Source organism: Rhinolophus hipposideros (genome assembly GCF_964194185.1).
Source record: "Rhinolophus hipposideros genome assembly, chromosome: 19".
NCBI classification, from domain to species: Eukaryota; Metazoa; Chordata; class Mammalia; order Chiroptera; family Rhinolophidae; genus Rhinolophus; species Rhinolophus hipposideros.
Window position 1 is genome coordinate 47,581,615 of NC_138065.1, and position 19,539 is coordinate 47,601,153.

At 39.8% G+C, this 19,539-nt stretch overlaps 1 protein-coding gene across 8 annotated transcripts in view; it reads right to left on the reverse strand.

Moving 5' to 3' along the window:
• The window catches only part of RABGAP1L (RAB GTPase activating protein 1 like), a 443,815-nt gene that overhangs the window by 131,675 nt on the left and 292,601 nt on the right, over positions 1-19,539 (reverse strand). For all 8 annotated transcript variants that reach the window (XM_081024862.1, XM_081024852.1, XM_081024863.1 and 5 more), the window contains exon 18: positions 6,412-6,453. In XM_081024862.1, the coding sequence (XP_080880988.1) occupies positions 6,412-6,453 (42 nt within the window). The remainder of the gene's footprint in view (positions 1-6,411; positions 6,454-19,539) is intronic.

Consider the following 19,539-nt stretch of genomic DNA (forward strand, 5'->3'; position numbering starts at 1 on the left):
TCTAGAAACCATATGTCTCTGTCCCCTTATTTTCTTATTAAGGAAATTAAGCGTGAGACAGCTTAGATGATTTAGTTAAAACCCCACAGGGAACTGGTGGCGGAAATGTAATCACTGCCCCTCAGAGCCCCGCCCCATGCCTCAGCCTCAAGCACCATGGCACAGGATGGCCTTGCCACTCTTCCTCGTGCCACTTTTTGGTTGCTGTTCACTCTGCACAAAACACCCTCCTCTAAGATTAGTTGCCACCTTTGGAAAGTCTTTCCTGCTTCCCCCAGAATAAATTTGGCACCCTGTTTTTGGGGTGCCAAGGCTCCCTTTTAAGACCCCAGAGCAATCACATGGAATTGTAACTGTCCACTAGTCTGCCTCCTGCACTAGGCTCAGGACAACTGCAGGACAGACTGTCTTCTCTGCACGCTCCCACACCTGACCCAGAGCCTGTCAACAGTAGGCGCTCACTGAATATCTGTTGGATACGTGAACTAAGCAACCATCACAGGCTTCTCCAAAGGGAGGCAGGAAAGTTGGGATCAAGGACGCAGGTGGGAAGTTAGCCTTGGGATGAAGGCAGAGCTTACCTTCATTAAAGACAGGAGCAGAGCAGAGGAAGATGAAGGTGGAGCAAGATTTTTAAGAAACAAGGAAAGGATGCTTGAATGACTTTGTGGTAAGAGTACTTTGCTTTCTCACAAAACTGTCACCGAGGACATTGGATTTTGTTGTTCTTATCTGTCAAGTGACCTCAAAAAGTACATTAAGTTTAAATTCATTACTGACAACTTGGAACATGGCATGTTTAGCCAACTATCCTCCCTCCCTGGCAATCTGGATGGTCTCATGAGAAATAAATAATGAGAAATCACTTCAACAAATATAAGGTGTTATATAATACTTGCATGGTACTACGATGAAATACACTTTTTTCTGATATTGATCTCTAATCCATAAAATGCATTATTTCTGGAACTTTAAAATTCCTTGAGTATCTTGTACTAGTTAGAAGTCCACATCCTGTTTGTTGGTTGTTTTAGCATTTACCAGATAGCATTCCAAAACTAACCTATCATTGTACTGAAGATATACTAGAGAAAAGTTAGAAACAAACTAAACATTCGAACAACCAATTATGTTGGAAGGGAAACCAACATCAAGGAATAGCAATGTCACAGCATTGAAGTGCTTGACTATGAGCTTCTATTTCCAAAGGAATAGTGTTTTGCTGCCACCAACAGGACAACAGGAGTTCATGGAAATTACAAAACTGAACGTGCAAAAATCATCAAACCCAAAAGGATATATTCGTATAGAGAACCCTTACAACTCAACAATAAAAAGACAGATAACCCAATTAAAAATTGGGCAAAAGATCTGAATAGACGTTTACCAAAAAAAGATATCTGAATGACCAATGAGCACATGAAAGGATGCCCAATATCCTTAGCCATCAGGGAAATGCAAATCAAACCACAATGAAATACTGCTTCACACTAGAGTGGCTATATTCAAAAAGTTGGACAATAACAAGGGTTAGCAAGGATGTATGGAAATCAGAACCCGCATTGTTTTACCTGCCTCCTATTCACCCCGTTGGCATGGGCGGGACTCCTGCCCAGGTTAAGGAGAAGGTCGATTGTTATTACTTGACGGAGAGAGTGCAGTGAGGGAGGAAAGGGGAAAATGAGAACAGAAAGAGAAACTCGGCCAGACCATGAAAACCTTGTGGGCTGTATTAAAATCTGTGAAGTTTATCCCAAGGGCAATGGGATGCCACTGAAGGGTTGTAGCAAGGAGGTAAGTCCCTTCTCTGACCCATCTCCTACCGCCTTTCCCTTCCTCGCTTGCTCCAGTTGTACTCCCAGCATGGAGCGTTTGCAGGGCTTTCCCCCCTACTTGGAAGGCTCTTCTGCACGTCAGCATTGCTCCCTCCCTCACCACCTGCAAGTCTTTGTCCATCTCACCTATTTGGTGTGACCGCCGTGACTCCCTACTTAATACTGCAGAACCTACCCACAATTCCCCTTACCCTGCTGTACTTTTCCTTTTCCCTCGAGCACTATTATGGGTCACATACTATGTTTACATATTTGTTATGTGTATTGGTTATTAACTGCAAGAACACAGGCTTCATGGGGGCAAGCATTTCTGTTCTTTTAGTTCACTGATTTAGTCCAGCACATAGAATCATTCTGTCAGGTGTTCAGTGAATATTTGTTGAATAGTGAGTAATAAAGTCTGTTTAAAAAGATGATTCTGGTGACAATATGGGGATAAATTGGCCAACTGTCACAAGTAGATGGGGGGAGAACAGTCATCTACTTCTCTTAGCTCCACAAGCCACCAACTTCTCTTACTGTCACACTCCAGACACAGGCCTTCTTTCTCTTTCTGAAGCATAGAAACACCGTCTGTAAGGCCTTTGCACGTGTTTCTTCTGCGTAGGAGGCTCATTCTCCAGATTTTGGCATCACGGGCTACTTCTTTTCATTCAATTTTCAGCTCAGATATCATCCTTAGAGCATTTTTATTGATAAGCTAATCTAAAGAAGGGATCTCCCTTCTCCACTCTGCACCATCACTCTCCTTTGCAAACCTCAGCACGTGCTAAAATCACTGTATTTGTTCAGTTACTACCTTTCCTTCTTCAGAATGTAAACCCCATGAATGCAGCGTCTTTCCTCATCAATACGTAATCTCTGATGCCTGCAAGAGTACCTAGCACTTAGTGGATGTTCAGTACTTGTTACTGAAAGAGATCCCTTAACAGTCCCGATCAGAGAGTTTGGCGCCTAAACTACCAAAGTGGGAAGATTCTACAAGTTCTCAAAAGATGGACTCCACAGGAGATGGTGACTTAGTGAAGTCAGAATTTTAAAAAGAGTAGAGTTAAGGATGGCTTCTGTTTCTCTCTGGAGCAGCTGGGAAGCGCCTTCACTGAGGTGAAGGACAAATAGGTTTGGGAGGGCACATCAGTTCAATTTTGACTTTTGGATTTGATATGCCTCTGAAACGTCCAAGCAGACATGGTAAGTCCACAGACACATATTTGAGTCTGGGCTAAATATGAAGACAAGAGTGAACACTTATAAATAGAACCAGGAGGATGAACAAGATGAGCAAGAGAGGAGAGGTTCTTTGCAGCATTATTTACGATGGCTAAGACAGGGAAACAACTAAAGTGTCCGATAGAAGACTAGATAAAGAAGATGTGGTACATAGACACAATGGAATACTACTCGGCCATAAGAAAAGATGAAATAGTGCCATTTGCGACAACATGGATGCATCTTGAGATTATTATGCGGAGTGAAATAAGTCAGACAGAAAATGTTGAGAACCATATGACTCCACTCATATGTGGGATATAAAACTGAAGGCAACAAAGGAACAACACAACAGACAAAGAAACAAAAACTCATAGACACACACAAGAGTTTAGTCGTTGCCAGAGGGTAAGGGAGGTGCGGGGGGGTAGATGAGGGTAAAGGGGGATCAAATATATGGTGATGGAAGGAGAAGTGACTCTGGGTGGTAAACACACCATGTCATGTATAGATGATGCAATACAGAATTGTACCCCTGAAACCTATAGTTTTATTGATCACTATCACCCCAATAAATTTTAATTAAAAAAAAGAGATAGGAGCATTAAGTGGGTTCCTAGAGGCTGAAGTTCTGTGGAACCCCAAGGTGATGACTAGAGAAAAAAAGGCATGAGCAGAGAAAAATGAAAAAAAGCACAGAGGAAGGTAAAACACAAGACAAGCCAAGGGAGAATGTTTCAAAAAAAAGGAAGATAAAAGGGAGTGTTATGTCATTGTGCGGTTTTGATAACTGCTGAGAGGTCAAGATAAAAATGTAAAGATGTCCACTAGATTTAATTAGTTACTTCATCAAAAAAGCTTCAGTAGAATGGTAAGGAAAAATACCATAGTGGAGAGGGTTGAAAAGCCAAAAATATCAAAGATATACTTCAGAACTTTACATAATATACAAAGCCCCTCTCACTTAAGGCTCATTCTTCTAAAATTTAGCCAGGATCAAGTGTCTGCCCTAAAGGTGGTCCCAAATAAAAGAACACGATATCGGACTCTTCAAAACTGTTGGGAGAGTTTCCTTACCTAACCTATGCTAACACTTAGCACAGAGTAAGTGCTCCAAAAATGGTACTTCCCTTTCTGATTCCCTCATCACCAGGGAGACTTCGAATCCAGAGGAACACAAAGTGCCTCTGCAGCTACAGTAAAAATGAGTTGGTCTGGGTTCCTAAGCACAATGAACTATCCCTAAGTTTGATATTTTCATACACACAAATATACAGTCTTTTAACTGGCACATTAGATTGGAAGCTAAAAGTTAGTCACTGCCATATGTTTGGGGTATTCTTTTTCCAGGTGGGAGCAACTGGCTCAATTAAGTACACTTCCATTCAGCGGTACATACTGTTTCTATGTGAGGTCAGCACTGGGACTCATACAAGAAACGGATAGAAACATGGGCCAACAGCAGTGAGGAGGTACTCCTTTTCATCTACTCTAATTCGCCGAATTCCCCAAGATGATGTTAGATGAGTGTCCATGTATAATAGAGAAGATACAAAAGCCTTTCTGCCCAGTGGCTAAAGAATGTCCTCTGCACAGGCCGTATCTGGGTTAACCTGGCCAAAACCAAATGAGAATAATGCAATCAAGCCAAAAAACCATGTCAATCGGAAAGATAATTTCCCAGACGGGCAGAGTCCTAGGCTGATACAGCCCAGGGCTGATACACGAAAGGAGGCCATGGGCACTGAGCATGTGCTGAGCACCAGTAAAGAAAGGCCATCAAACGACGAGCAAAGGCATTTGGGGAAAGATGTAATATCTGAGACGCAACAAAAATTAGACGTGATAGGAAAAACCAGGACTTTGTTGGACTTCCTTACACTTACGTTATGGTTTAATACTGTTTTAGTCTGGATTACATAATTCTTTCACTACTTGGGCATTCAACAAGTCTTATTCCACGCCTATACAGAGAGCATTTTAGAAACTGTTTGGTTTGGATTTAACGACAATAAATAAATAAATTAGAGGTAGAGATCCATAACTTCATTAAAAGATACATGCAGATATGTTGGTGTTATTTGATGGAAAATAGTTTATTTTCCTAATTTCTAAAAGAACTAACTTTGGCAGAAGAATTGTTCGTATCTAAACTCAATGATTTAATGAACAATTTAAAGTACATTTCATGAACTTCACATACACACAAAACAACAACAATCGTTTAACGGAATAAGAGATGAGGAGCAGCAACCCACTTCTTGAGTTGGGTAGGACCCATATGACGTCATGCCTTTGCTCGGAACCATTTAATGGTAAAGTCTGGAAGCTCTCCTAAAACATCCAGAGGCTCTTGGAAGCTATCAAGTCATTATCTTTTGGGAAATGTGGAAGAATGATGGGGAGTCCAGAAACAAATTCTGAGTTTTCATGTGAACACAACAGCAATCACAATAATGACAGTTAACATTTATTTAGGCAACGAAATTTTCTAGACACTGTTAGAAACTTTTATATGTCATCTTATTTAATTCTTAAAACAATCCCATAGATTAGTTTTCATTGTTATCTCAAAACGCAGGGTCTGAGCACTTAGATTAATTTGTCCAAGGTCATACATTGGAGGTGAAATTAAAACCAAATTTGTCTGAATCCCGTGTTGCAATTTTAACCACTATATTTTACTGGGGGAAAGGTGAGCCTGTATTTTTTTATGAACAAGGCAATTATCGCCTTCAATAACAGAATTGTCTCTTTGAAGGACAAAAAACGACTGGGTTGTTTTCACCAACTCTACAGCAAATGTCTTGCTGTTGCCACACTGTTAAACCTGCATTGATATGTTGATAAATCCAACAAGGTAATTATAATTGAATTCTCAAGTGTCTTATAAATTTCTAGCTATCAGAGAAAGAACTGCAAATTGAAAAGTAGCAGTTTCTTTTTTAGTCAGTATATTACAGAAGCTTTCTAATAATTCAATTATATGTTTAGGCACCTCCAGGGATGTTACTATGGTAAGAAGTATTTTTTTTTAAAGCTGGCATCATTTTGACAGAAAGCAAGCTTTAATTTTTTCTCTTATATCATCCAACTCGTATGAATGAAAACATTTTGTTTTTAAGTAGCTGGAAGGAATGTTATGGTAGCAAGATTAAATGGATTATAAGAAAAAAAGAAACAAACCAAACTCTAAATAAACAACAACAAAGAATGGGAGGCAGAGAGAGAATCAGAGTTACTCAGAGAAGTCTTTTTTTGTGTTCAAGAATCTAGACTGGGTCAAAGGCTGTAAATTGAATTATGCCCAGTTCCAAGTGCAGAGAGGTAAGAGAGTTTGGTAACTTAAAAATATAAACAGACTTACTTTCAGAAGAGCCAAGGCTACGTGAAAGATTATGTTCAAACCCTGAAATAGAAAAAGAGAGTCAACATCAGTACAACATACAACATGCACACAATAATAATTAAACCATGAGATTTTTTTAAAAAGTAACTTCCTTTTCTGAGAGGCCTACTGCACAATTTAAGTGCTATTTAATTAATGTTCACATAAAATTATTGTTTTTACAATAAATTATTGTCCTTCAATCTGTTTCTGGATTACTCACATGATCTTAGGCTTATAAAACTCAAGTTTCTAGATGAAAATGGCAGTGACACAGAAGTCAAAAATTATTCATTGAAATTCGTGAGGCCTTGTCTGCACCTTTGGCTGATGTGGCTACACGGCCAGTGGCAGACAAAACAAAACAAAACAAGACAAGACAAGACAAAACCCAAATAGCGGTTGCTGATAATGGAGACAGATTGTATGAGGGGAGTTGTAAGCATCACGCTGGATTTCTACTACAGTTCTTATCGTCCTAATGTTTCTTTCAGTGCTTGCTTTCAACTAGAGGCGGCAATTAGGAGCTATCTGCTAGACTTGCTTTTCCTTTTTGCCCCCTGAAAACCAGAGCAATGTTTCTTTAGGAGTAAGCAAATTAAATAGCCATACTGGCGCTGAATTGTGAACTCTGGATTAAGCCCAATGACTCTGAAGAGATGCTGAGATATTAAATTCAAGAGATGGAATCATACACTCAAGATGACAGAGTCAGAAGTCATCATACGTGAGAAGAAAGGTCTTTCAAGTAGGAGCTGACATCTCCCATAAGTCCGGAGTCTATCTGCTGTGCGCTCTCCATCTTGGTCACAAATGCCTCTCTGCCTTTTAGACATGGAGCTGGATCAGACATATTATGCAAAGAACTTCTAAGAAACCATCTTTTGTCTCCAAAATCAGAAGTGAGGATTAGGACACGGTACTCAGAGTGCATTCCTGTCATAATTTGCTAATGCAATCTTTCACATTAGCCACCAAAACCATAATGTAATGATGGAAGGGGTGAATGATAAATAGAAAATACTTGGCTGGAGGTTCCGGGTTTACTCAATTCATTCTTTAAGAAACCCAAAGCAGTAGGAACTAAGAATAATCAGGCCAGGAGACAAAAACAAATCGACACAGTTCATCACGACACCAAGTAATGATCCTAGACTGGTTCTGATCACTAATTTATCAATTAGAAAAAAGAAAGAAGGCTATTGCAGACCAAAACACTTGGGTTACAATTAAGCAACATTTGCTTTCCTAACCTAAATTTGCAACCTCACCCACTAGCTACTGCCCACTGTGGCTGGAACTTACAGACCAAGAGATAAAAGACCTCCTGGCCCGCTCCCCACTCCCTCCTCCACCCTCACCTCACAGCTAGGAGGCAGTCGTGAGTTCTCACAGCCCAGCCTCCCTGACATGCCAACCGGACTAAACCCTCCAAGTTCCTGTGTGGTTTCCCTGGTCACTACTCAAAACCTAAGTCCCCTTGTCTCTAGCTCTCTAATCCCCATGATGCTCTGGTCCCTTTCCTAAGCTTTCTCCCACCCTCCTCTCCTTCCCAAGCCCTTTGGTGCACTCTGGAAATACCACTCTGTGTTCAGCCAACTCTTCTATATTCTCAGCCTCCCTCCCAAGCGCCGCCCCCTTGAGGGCACAGGAAGAGCAAAATCTCATGGATTCTCATAATAACATGCATTAGAATGCCTATTTTTCAGAGTATTAACTGGACTAGCCTAAGGTTATACATACATTTAGGAGAAGGCTGGGGGCATTCCCCAATCCTCCTCAGATCTAGTTTAACAGTATTCTCACCACATAGTGCTGGCGTAACGTACACAGTAAGTGCTTATCTGATGACCGAACGATTCAACTATACAAGCTCTCCCAAGTTTTCTGGGATTTATTCTTTTCCCATGGACCCAATTAAACCAGTTAAAGAATCATCATCAAATTATGGTAAGAACCCTTTTCTTCAATTATCTCAAATTGAAAGTATGGGACAACCGAGCAATAAAAAACGCAAACACAAACTCAGAAATTAAAAAAATAAAAAAATTAGAGATCTCTAGCCAAAATAGCTCTCACTAAAATCGAGAAAAACTTACTCAAATTTTTAATTCATATACACTTCAAATTAGTTTGCTGATATGATTTTATAGTTTACAGATATCAGAAGTAGCAAGCTAAAATTGAAGTGTGTACTAGATGAGATTAGGATCAGAGAGCCTGAAGAGACAGTTGTCAGAATTCAAATATTAGGTGTGACAGAAAGAGAAGATATACTTTAAAAACCTGTGAAATGTACAGCTGTCTTGACCCTTCAGTAGTTACCATGAGCTCACTGTGATAATCTAGCAGCATTACCTCATGTTCAACAAATTGTGCGTAAGAAGGGAGCATAGTATGTGTTTTAAATAAAAAGCAGATCAATGTTTTTAAGTGTGGGAAGCTAAAGGGATAACTTTCAGTTACCAGAACAAAATGTAACTATGTGAACTCTTCAAACAAATTCAGAAGAGTCAAGTGTTACTGCATCTGCTTAAATGAAGTTCTAGACATTATCCAGAAAAATCATGAAAAGCAAAGACTTCACAAGCGTTGCATGAAAGTAGAACAGCGTGGCCAGACCAGGCAAACAAGGATACTTCCTGACCTCTGAGTTGCTGAAAATGAGGAAAAACTTGCTAGTCTACCAAGATCTTTATTTCACTACAAGATGTATACTGATTTGCTAAGAGGAGAGTAATAAAGGCAACCTTAATCGGATATTTTAAAATATCTATTTTTTTTCTTTTAAATAAGGCTCATTTTCATTTAGATGTATAATTAGAGGTATCATTAAATTAGAGGAACCGTCCACATTGGGTCCGTTGGAAAGAGGGGCAGAACAAGCAGTTTGGATTTAAGATGATAATTTCCTCAGCCTCCCTGCCAACAACGGGAACTAAAAGCGCCATGAACTGATCCCCCATTATTACTTTATTGCCCACCTCGTCTTACATGATCCAACCTTTGCCTACTTCGGCTGAAATGTATTTTTTGAAATACATTTTCCAAAGAAAAAGATGTTGTACGTTTTCAAGATGCCTTTACAGAAATATGTAATCTGCAGCAGTTTGCTTGCTACTGAGGACTAAATTAGGCTTCCTAAGGGGACTCAAAGGGTAAAACATTCAGAGAGTCATTAAGAGCAAAAATAACAAGCAGATAGGTTGTTATGGCTTCTTGTTATTTATAGTGAAAGGCCCAACTCCAAGTGTAAGACAATAAATAAGAGCCAGTATCCACTGAACATTTTATATGTTCTAAGATCTGAATTAATTACATTTGAAAACATGTCCTTATTTAACCCCACAACAATCCTAAATTCCATTTTACACAGGACATGAAGACTTAGAGCAAAGTAAATTTCTCAAGGTCACATAGCTAGTAAATAGATTTTAACCTAATCAGTGCACCTCTACGAGTCATACTCTTAGCCACTAAGTTAGCAAAGTTGGCTCCACGAGTAAGGGAATGAATGCATGAATTCCTTAGTTGGGTATTATTTATATGTCCTCTAATTCCTAAAGGATCACAGTGCTTCCTCCCATTTAAAGGCGAGTAAATTTGGAGAGCAGAGATCGAAAAGATAACAAATAGGTGACTTCTACCCAAACCACATTTCATCATTTGTCTCCATATTGAAAACACTCACAAAAGTAGCGGACCGCTTACAGGATGTGAGGCAATAACCTCAGCTCGCTGTGGAAAGAAAGGGTCACCACCTTCGTCCAGTGACAACAGGGAGAGATCAGCCTTGTGTGCATGAAGACGTGGTTCCTGAACGGAGAAGCTGCTGTTCCAAAATTCAGTCACGGCCTGGAAAAATCTTCGCTTACAGAACACCTACCTACGAGTAATTGCCCCAAATTAAATAATTGCTCCAAAGTGCAGATGCTCGTGTTCCTGAGTAGGCCAACAACGCAGCGCCCACGATCCCGCATGAAGGAAGGCTGACAGCAGAGCACTCGCTGAACAAAGACTGAGCACATGTCGCTGTGATGAGCCGGCAGCCGTGGGCTCAGAGGGAGCTGACAGACTGCGTGAGGGGCTGTCAAACACAACACTGACAGCACTGAGAACGACTGCTGAAGAGGTAGTGTCAGAAAGTGCCAAATGTGCCTCGGCACCTGGGCCTCAGGGATCAAATAAAAGGGAAATAAAGAGTATGTGGGCATGGAAGCCCTCACGCTAAGGCGGTGAGACATTATCAGGCCCGAAGGGGCAACAGTGAATGATGCAGGCCCACAGATAAATGCAGCTAAAGCCAGGGGAAACGCACGCTGCCCTTTCTGACTCATCCGACATGGGCATTCCACCCCAGGAAGGGGAATGACTAACTGAGACGGCACGGAAAGAGCAGATGAATGAACTGAGCCCTTGCTGACTGTTTGGTAAATGCTCGCAATTATTATTAGGTTCACGTATTTGCTGCCACCACATCCGGTATTTTATTTATTTGTTTCACTTAATTCTCTCCACAACTTTATGGCCTATGGGTTACTGCTACCGTTATAGAGATTGAGGAAACTGAGGCGCAGAGTCACCACACTGTTAGTGAATGGTACAGCTAGGTCTGTCAGATAAAAAACAAATCCATGCTTTTTTTCACAGAAGCTATGCCCATACTCTGGCCTTACGTGTCTGACAGCTTCCATGCCTCGTCTCTTGGAGTATTTACTCTCAGAAGTCAGCCACCATGTAAGAAGTGTGATTACACTGAGACCCACATGCTCTGAGAAGTCAAACAAAAAGGAAAGGGCCTGGAGGATGAGGTGCCATCCATAAGAAAAGGAGGCCAAGGGTCACCCAGGTGCCAGGTATGTGAATGAAGGTGTCATTTTGAAAGTGACTCCTCCATCTTCGGCTGCCCCACCTGAAGCCACGTGGATCAGAGGCGAACCACACAGCGGAATCCTTTCCAAATTCCTGACTTATGAAATTGTGAATAAAAGAAATGGCTGCTTTTAATTTTTCAAAACCTTTCATTTTGAAACGATTTCAGATTTAGAAAAAAGTTGGCAAAAATAGTACCAAGAGTTTCTGCACATTCTTCACCTGGTGTCATCCCATGTTAACACCTTACATAACCACAGAATAACTATCAAAACCAAGAAAGTAGTATTTAAATTTTCACAGATGTCCCACTAATGTCTTTTCCGGTCCAGGACCCAATCTGGGATCACACATTGAATTTGGTTGTCATGTCTCCTTGGTACATCTGGGACAACTTTTCGTCTGTCTTTCATGAACCTGACACTTTTGAAGTGTACTGGCCGGTTATTTTGTACAATGTCCCTCAGTTTGACTTGTCGGATGTTTCCTTATGATTAAATTTAGATTGTGTATTCTTGGCACAATTACGACAGAAGCAACGCTGTGTCCGTGCCTCGTATCAGGACACTGTGGAATCAGGACACTCTGTTAGGAGCTGTTAGGAGTGTGTATCCCACTCCACAATCATTGCTGCAGAGCCACTCAGGCGTGGCGTAGTGTGTGATCAGGTAACCAGAACAGAACCCCTTTGGCTTCTCGTGATCAACTTCTTATTTCTGTCATCTATAAAGTAATGCATGTTTCTGCCGAAAGAAGACAGTAATGATCATGCAAACATGGCTGCTCTTCAAATATAGGTCCTGTGGCAAGAACATTGTAACATGTTAGCCAACACATATTTTACCTTATTCTGCTTCTGTTATTGTAAACTCTTTAAAAGGTCAAACTTTTAGGATGATTAAATAATGGAGTTTGATGGAGTAACCAATAGAATGAGGCTTCAGCTTTTGGGTTTTGTTTCTAGATGCCCCCTAGAGGGCAGTATTGCAGCACTGAAAACCAAGCAGCCTCAAAAGAGACCAGGCACCTTCAAAGCAGCTTCCCACACAAACTCATTTAAGTTTTAAAATGTTAATGTTTTAAAACCCTCATGGCTAAGTCCTCCCTTAGGCCTACCACTCATTCACTAGCATAAGCTAAAATATGACCACTTGGATGAGCCCCCGGTTTTATTACATATTTTCCATTTTTATTATAGATTTGTTAGTTTTTTTCATAAAATGGTGAAGAAGAGAGTTCAAGAATGGGGAGGGATGAGATATAAATTTAACATGTGAATGTATCTGTCTAATGATAGGTAACTTTTAAAGAAAATCTTTGCTTGATTTGCATTGGTTTTTGTAAATGAAGTACTGGATAGATGAGTATCTTATAAAGTCTGAGTCCTACATTATGAGTGACTGGGAATTCTAGAGGTCCGTGATGTCTGAATTAAATAAACCTTTCAGAAACAAGGCAGGTAAAATAAGAGAAATTAATCAAATCAGAGGTTTTGACAGGTATTCATCAAATCAGAGGCATTCTGAGGATTATTTAGTACATACAAGCATTTGTATGTTTATAAGGATTTGTAACTCTTCCCTACACCAAGGGTCCCCAAGACTAAGGAGGTAAAAACATAAACAGACATTACACCATCCCTGGGTAATAAAGGACACGTGTGACCTGGAAAGGACCTTTTAGCTCCTATAAAGATACCCTATTGGTAAGGAACAGTGGCAACCACCCTTCTGTTCTCAAATCCCCTCAAGTCACGATGCGCCTTGGATTGCAGCCTTCCAGCTACTCTTATCCGGCAACCACTCCAGGCTGCACGAGAATTTCTGATGGTTTAATAAAGACAAAGGACTGCCACCAATTCCTTGGCGGACCAGCTGACCTTGGCCCTCTCCTGCCAGTCTCCTGCTAGTTTCCATGGACCCGATTCACCGAGCTGCCCTCTGCACAGGAGGAGCTCTGTTAGGAGCTGGACAGGTAGGCAAGTGTCCACCACTTGCTGGCACCCCCTGACCCTTGCAAATGTCCAGGTCTTGGTTCACATCACTAGCAGCTCTAGAGATACTTGGGTGACATGAAAAACTTTCATTTCCCTAAAGTCTGTTCCTCTTCCTGCCTTGATCTCTGTTGGGAGAGTCGGTAGAGTGTAGGGGTTATGAGATGGACTCTGGAGCCAGTCCTCCTAGATCTCGGTCGACCTCTGACCCCCCCTCAGCTGTGTGACTCAGAGCAATTATTTAAACACTCCCTGCCTCAGTTTCCTCATCAACAGCAGCTACCTCAGAGCTGTGGTGAGGATTAAAGAAATGCATTACTATGTGGAAAGCACTGAGAACAGCACCCGACACAGTTAAACATTACATACCTGAACACATCATTACAGTAAAGTCCTCAAAACTCGACCTCTCAGAATTTTTATAAGGAATTTCAGTTATTTAGGTCTCAAGGAATTTGCTACATAGTCTGATAACAACTGACCCACACATTTCTTGTGTAACTTCTTGAAAAACATTCTCTCCTTTCTCTCAATTTGATCATATGAAAGACTCAGCCTTAAAAGGATGAGCTTAGGCCACTAGGAAATGGAAGGGGCTAGAACTTTAGGAGAAACAGATCAAAGGATTAATAAACCATAAAAAACAGAGAGGAGAGGTGTTTATAGGTTTTGTTTCTAGCAAATGATAGAAGCTGACTAATTAAGTCTTTGGCATTTATTCCTTAATTGCTAGTTGGAGTTTAAAGAAATTATTTCAATTAAACAGAGCTCAGTTGCACTGAAAATGTAGGAAGTTTGCCCTGGGTAGGCTGCTGTCTCGCCTCCAACACTCACTGCTGGGCAGACTGCAAGATCGCCGCCGAGCAGGACAGGGTCTCAGCGGGTGCATGCATCAGGCCCTGAGACGTCAAAGCCCAACCACGGAAACAATAACCAGAGAAGGGGAGGAAGATAACCAGGAAGCTGGACGGCCCTCCTGTTCCAGTGTTTACTGCTCCACTGATGTGTCTGCCTCACATCTAACTGCCGTTCCTTTTGCTACAGCATCTATTGACTTCCTTTTGTTCTGTCCCCAAAGGAAATGGAGAACACCTGATGGCAATTTTTCTATGTCACTGAAGATGCGTTTGAACGTATACTTTTCAAAGGTAAATATTCTTAGTTCCTTTCATCTGTCCTCATATGTGCTAATTGCAAATTCTTTTGTTGTTGGCCTATGAACTGCCTTCAAGACCTTCATAAATCTCCTAATAAAAAATAAAACTTGATAGTATGCTGTAGCATAGGTCCAAATAGTACAGACTACTATTGAAGAATTACCTACTACGTTCAGAGTATTAAATTTAAGCCCTAATATTATACTAAACTGCCTACTCCTCCTGTGAGCTTCAGATCACCCATTGGTCTTACACATATACAAGCCCTCTTCTTTTAAATAAGGGCTACTGGTTTAAACTACCCCAGTTTAACAATCCATTATTCTTCATGGTTTGAATATAATAGCAACACTATGTTTTCTGGATTCAAATTAAGAACAGACTGAACAGATTTATAGAGACATGGCTGGCTTTAAGTTCTAGTTCACCACTTGATGTACCAAGTAAGGCATCAATATCACCAGGGTAGATTTTTGGAAACCAAGACTCATTTATAGAATATGCCTATAGAATCTAGCCTTTTTAAGACTGGAGGAATTTCCAGGCACCTTACAAACTTAAATGGAGGATGAGTTAATGAATAAAAGTAAAGATGGGCCCCCAGGAAGAGTATGGAAAGGAAATTTCTCAACTTGTAAATCTAGGGTATAAAGAGTTTTGTTTTCTTTTCTTTTGTGTTCTGGATTATCCATTGGAACACATATTTGTCCTCCAAAAAGGAATGTGATCTATTTTTCACAAATATTGAGATAAGCAAGATAATTAAAAATCCTGAAAAAGTTACTAAAGTAGAAAACTCTGTCCTAGACACCGTAAACATCGGGAAGAACATTCATTTGAAAGGGAGACCTAAGTGTTTGTAGATAGGAGGACCTTGAAATCTATCTCCACAATTCCCAGGGGCCCTCTTGACCCTTCAGTAGTCTCACAGCAATGTTTCTAAGGGCAGCGAGTTTCCAAAGCAGTGTGTCCTCAGGGCCACCTCACAGGAGGTAGGCAGGAAAGCAACGCTGTTCTTTCACTTCAGGTTGAATTGGGGGAAAAAGGCTCTGCCCATTACATTTGTTTCTAGACCATAACTTGTACTTTTTAATCAAATTCCTATGTCCCCAAGGAAGACTTATTTTATGCCAGTTTTAGTTTCCTTTAGGACCCTGAAATTGTGTGACTCAGCTGGATGACCCTTCAGGTATGAACAACTCTACACCTGGGGAAAATCAAAGGCATTTGTCTTCAGAGAATAAGTGGGGGGACACATTATCCCTGGGAGCCCACACTGGTGCCCTGGAAATGTGACTCCTCATTTTACATACAATCAACTAGCGTGTGGGAAAGTCCAAACATCAAGAGAGACACACTGTATCTCCAACCCACCAAAACAAGGTCTTATTTGAGTGAAGCAACTGTTCTAGAATTCACATTGAGTTATCGAACTAATTTGTTTATTAGCTTTTCATATTTTAATGCTGTAAATAAAGGGAAATAAATGGGTAACAAATTACAAATAGAAATAAAAGTGGTAGTTGAATTTTAAATTGGTTCCAATTAAGTATTTGGAGGTTACAGTGTGTGGAGGTTACAGTGCTTGGAAAATAAATGACTAGGTCTTGAATATAATTCTCTAAACAACGTCACTTCTGAGAGTAAAGAATAAGAAATTAGCCTGCAATGTCTTCTGGAGAGAGACTCTGTATTCTTTTTCTTCTATACAAAGAAATGCAGTTCTGATGATTATATATGATTCACTGGGTAAAAGGAAAATGGGGATCTTTATGAGTTGGTTTTTGTTTGTTGTTTTCTAAAGCCTTGCTACAGAAAGTGTGCTCCAAGGAGGCAGTATGGGTATCATCTAAAGGTGACTTAGATGGTCGGATTCCATATCCCAGAACCACCAACCTGGAATCTGAATTGGCATTTAAATAGGATTGGCAAGCAATGCAAATGCATATTAAAATTTGAGACCCACTTTTCCTTTTAGACTATTACATATCCATTCTGCCCAGTTATTCAAAATGCAGTCTACTTCCCACGAACAGCACACAGTCCCATGCATGCATCAGTGAAAGAATGACAAAACGTCATAAAGATCAAGCTGTCAAAATTGATATCTTTTGGAAAATAACTCAAATTTTCTAATTAGCTTTATAATAGTGACAGACAATGTAAAAGACTTCATTTTGAAATATTACTTTAGATGAAGAAATTACTTTTGATCCAGCCTTGCTGATCAAAAATTGTGTGAGGAAATAAGAGGGAAGAAATATACTAATTTATAAAAAGTCTACTGCAAATCAATTTATAAATAGAGCTTCTTCACAGAGGTATTAGCCTCTAGTTTTCCTAACATGAAAACCCCATCCCAGCAGAGAGTTCTGGAAGAATAAAAATTCAAAGGGAAAATGCAAAGTGACAAAGTATTAAACAAACAAATCTAATATATAAAGGATCATGAAGTAATTATTATATTTTCAAAACTGATTTCAATCAATAAAGATAACTCAGGAACTGTTAACTATAGCTCACACAGAATTATATTTTTTGCCACCAAACCACATCACAATTTCTTTCTTTGACTCGCAAACTCCCAAGAATGGTCCCAGAACACAGTAAAGACCGATGCAGCCTACTAAATAAACACTGTCAGAGGATAAGTGAACCCTTCCCTCTTTGACCCAGTAAGCCAAGAAGCAATAGACATTACTTCAAAGGCTGTTTCATTCTTGGAAACATAAAGCACCTAGACTATCTTTTTTCAAAGACAGAAAAGAGATTCCATATAGACACAGTTTCTATACAAGTTATAGAAGGAAAGTGAAAGGTTAAAAGGCAAAAATAAAAAAAGTAAAGTGATGTAAAAGGTTATACATTACTGATGTTTCCAATTTGTAAGTCTAACTTCCATTAAATCTCATTTTCCAAACAGAAAACTTGTCGGGGAGAAAACAGAGGATCATGTTTTCAGAAGTTAGAAACAAAAAACAAAAAACAATTCATCAAAAATTTCCCTGCAGTGTATTTCTCTTTCTCAACCTTTAAACTATGTGTGTAGTGTTTGGAAGGGAGATGCTTGCCACTGTTCCAGACAGGTATTTCACCTGGGTAAATTACAGCAATAATACTTCTTAAGAGTTTAAGTTACAGTTAGCTTTGAACTTCAATCGCATAAGTTCATTTTTCGGACCAAACAATAAAGGAAAATGGGAAATACAATTAAGAAAATGCTTTTGGCTATAGGTAGGCTTTCCAATTCAATCCAATCCTGTTTTACCTGACCTCATCTTTTCTCATTAGGTGTCAGAATCCATCGAAGGGCTTACCCACGCCCTTAACACCAATCATGGCCTCCATTTCTGAAATGTGAATTCATCCACCACCCTTCATCTCCTCTGCTGACATTTTCATCATCATCTCCTGATGGACAGTGGTCCCTCACTGGTCTCCATATCCCCTTCAGTGTATTGACAACAGCCACGGTCATTTCTGAAGCACTTAAATCAGACGATGCGATCCCATGCTTAGAGATCGCCAATGGCTTCTCGCTGTACTTGCGATGAAATCCTGTGTCCTCCCCAACGTGACTGCCAAGCTCTGGGATTACTGGGTTCAGCCCCCTCTTCTTGACCAACTGCTCTCGATGTTCTAGAAGTTCTGGCTTTCTTTTCGTTCCTCCCACCAGAAAGCATCACATATGCATTCCCCCCACCCATCACTGGGAATTCTCCTACTCATTTCTCAGATCTCAGCTCTAAATGCCACTTACTCAGAGAGACCATACTTGAAACCCTGATCTAAAATAGGTTTACTTATTACAAAATTTGAAGCAGCTTGTACTTGCCTTCCTAGCTTTTATCATATTGTATAATCATATCGATGTCTATTAAGCTGATCTTATCTAATGTGACATTTAAGGCCATTATTTCCTTATTAATTCTCACTCTGGATGATTTATCCATAGATGTTAGTGGGGTATTAAAGTCCCCTACTTTACTGAATTGCTGTCGGTTTTTCCCTTTAGAGCCATTAATATTTGCTTTATATATTTAGGTGCTCCGTGTTGGGTGCATAGATTATAATCATAGAAGCGCTTGTATTTATGTGTTATCTCTCTGCCCATTAACCTGTTAGCTCCACGGTTGCAAAGACAACGTCTGTTCCATTAACCATGGCATCCGTTAAGCCTAGATTAGCGTCAGGACATATTCAGGCATTCAGTATTTACTAAGTGAATGATTAGGTGAATAAATAAGACATTCCTTTTCATGAGTATCTCTGGTCCCCTACATGTTGAATTGATGAGCTATTAATTATTATTTTTCTGAAGACAAAAGACAAAGCCTCACTTCAAAATAATTTGGAAGCATATGCTGCTCCTATTTTGGCTTTCCTGGCATCCTCCTGACTGCTTTAAGTACTGAAATTATAGACAGTCATCCACTTCTCACTCCTTTTTAATGCTTTTCAAAGTAAATTAGTCATGAATCCTTTTAGACTCCCATGTAAACCTTAAAAATCTATTAAAAATCTAGTTACACTGCTGATATAATGCAACACACTAAATAATGTATTTTATGAATCCTTTTCTCCCAAATATAAGAAACCACATTAAAGAAAAGGCTAAGAAAGGAAATCTAATCTAAAAATTTTGCATACATTGTATGTGTTCCCTCCCCCACAACTGTCCACTGGTGGACAATTTAGCATTATACCATATATTCTTAAATGTTTACTTAGTACAAAAGATAAAAGGCACAAGTACTAGAGGATAGACTTCTAAAAGCCACAGTCCACAATGTCAGCATTCATTCTTTCTTTTAATTTATTTTTTATTGAGGTATAGTTAACATATTTTATAGGTTTCAGGTGTACAACAAAATGATTCAATATTTGTATAAACTGGGAAATGATCACCACAATAAGTCTAGTTACCATCTGTCGCTATACATAGTTACAATTTTTTTCTTGTGATGAGAACTTTTAACATTGACTCTCTTGCTGATTTCCAAATATACAATACAGTGTTATTAACTAGAGTTGCCATGCTGTACATTACATCCCCAGGACTTATTTATAACTGGAAGTCTGCAC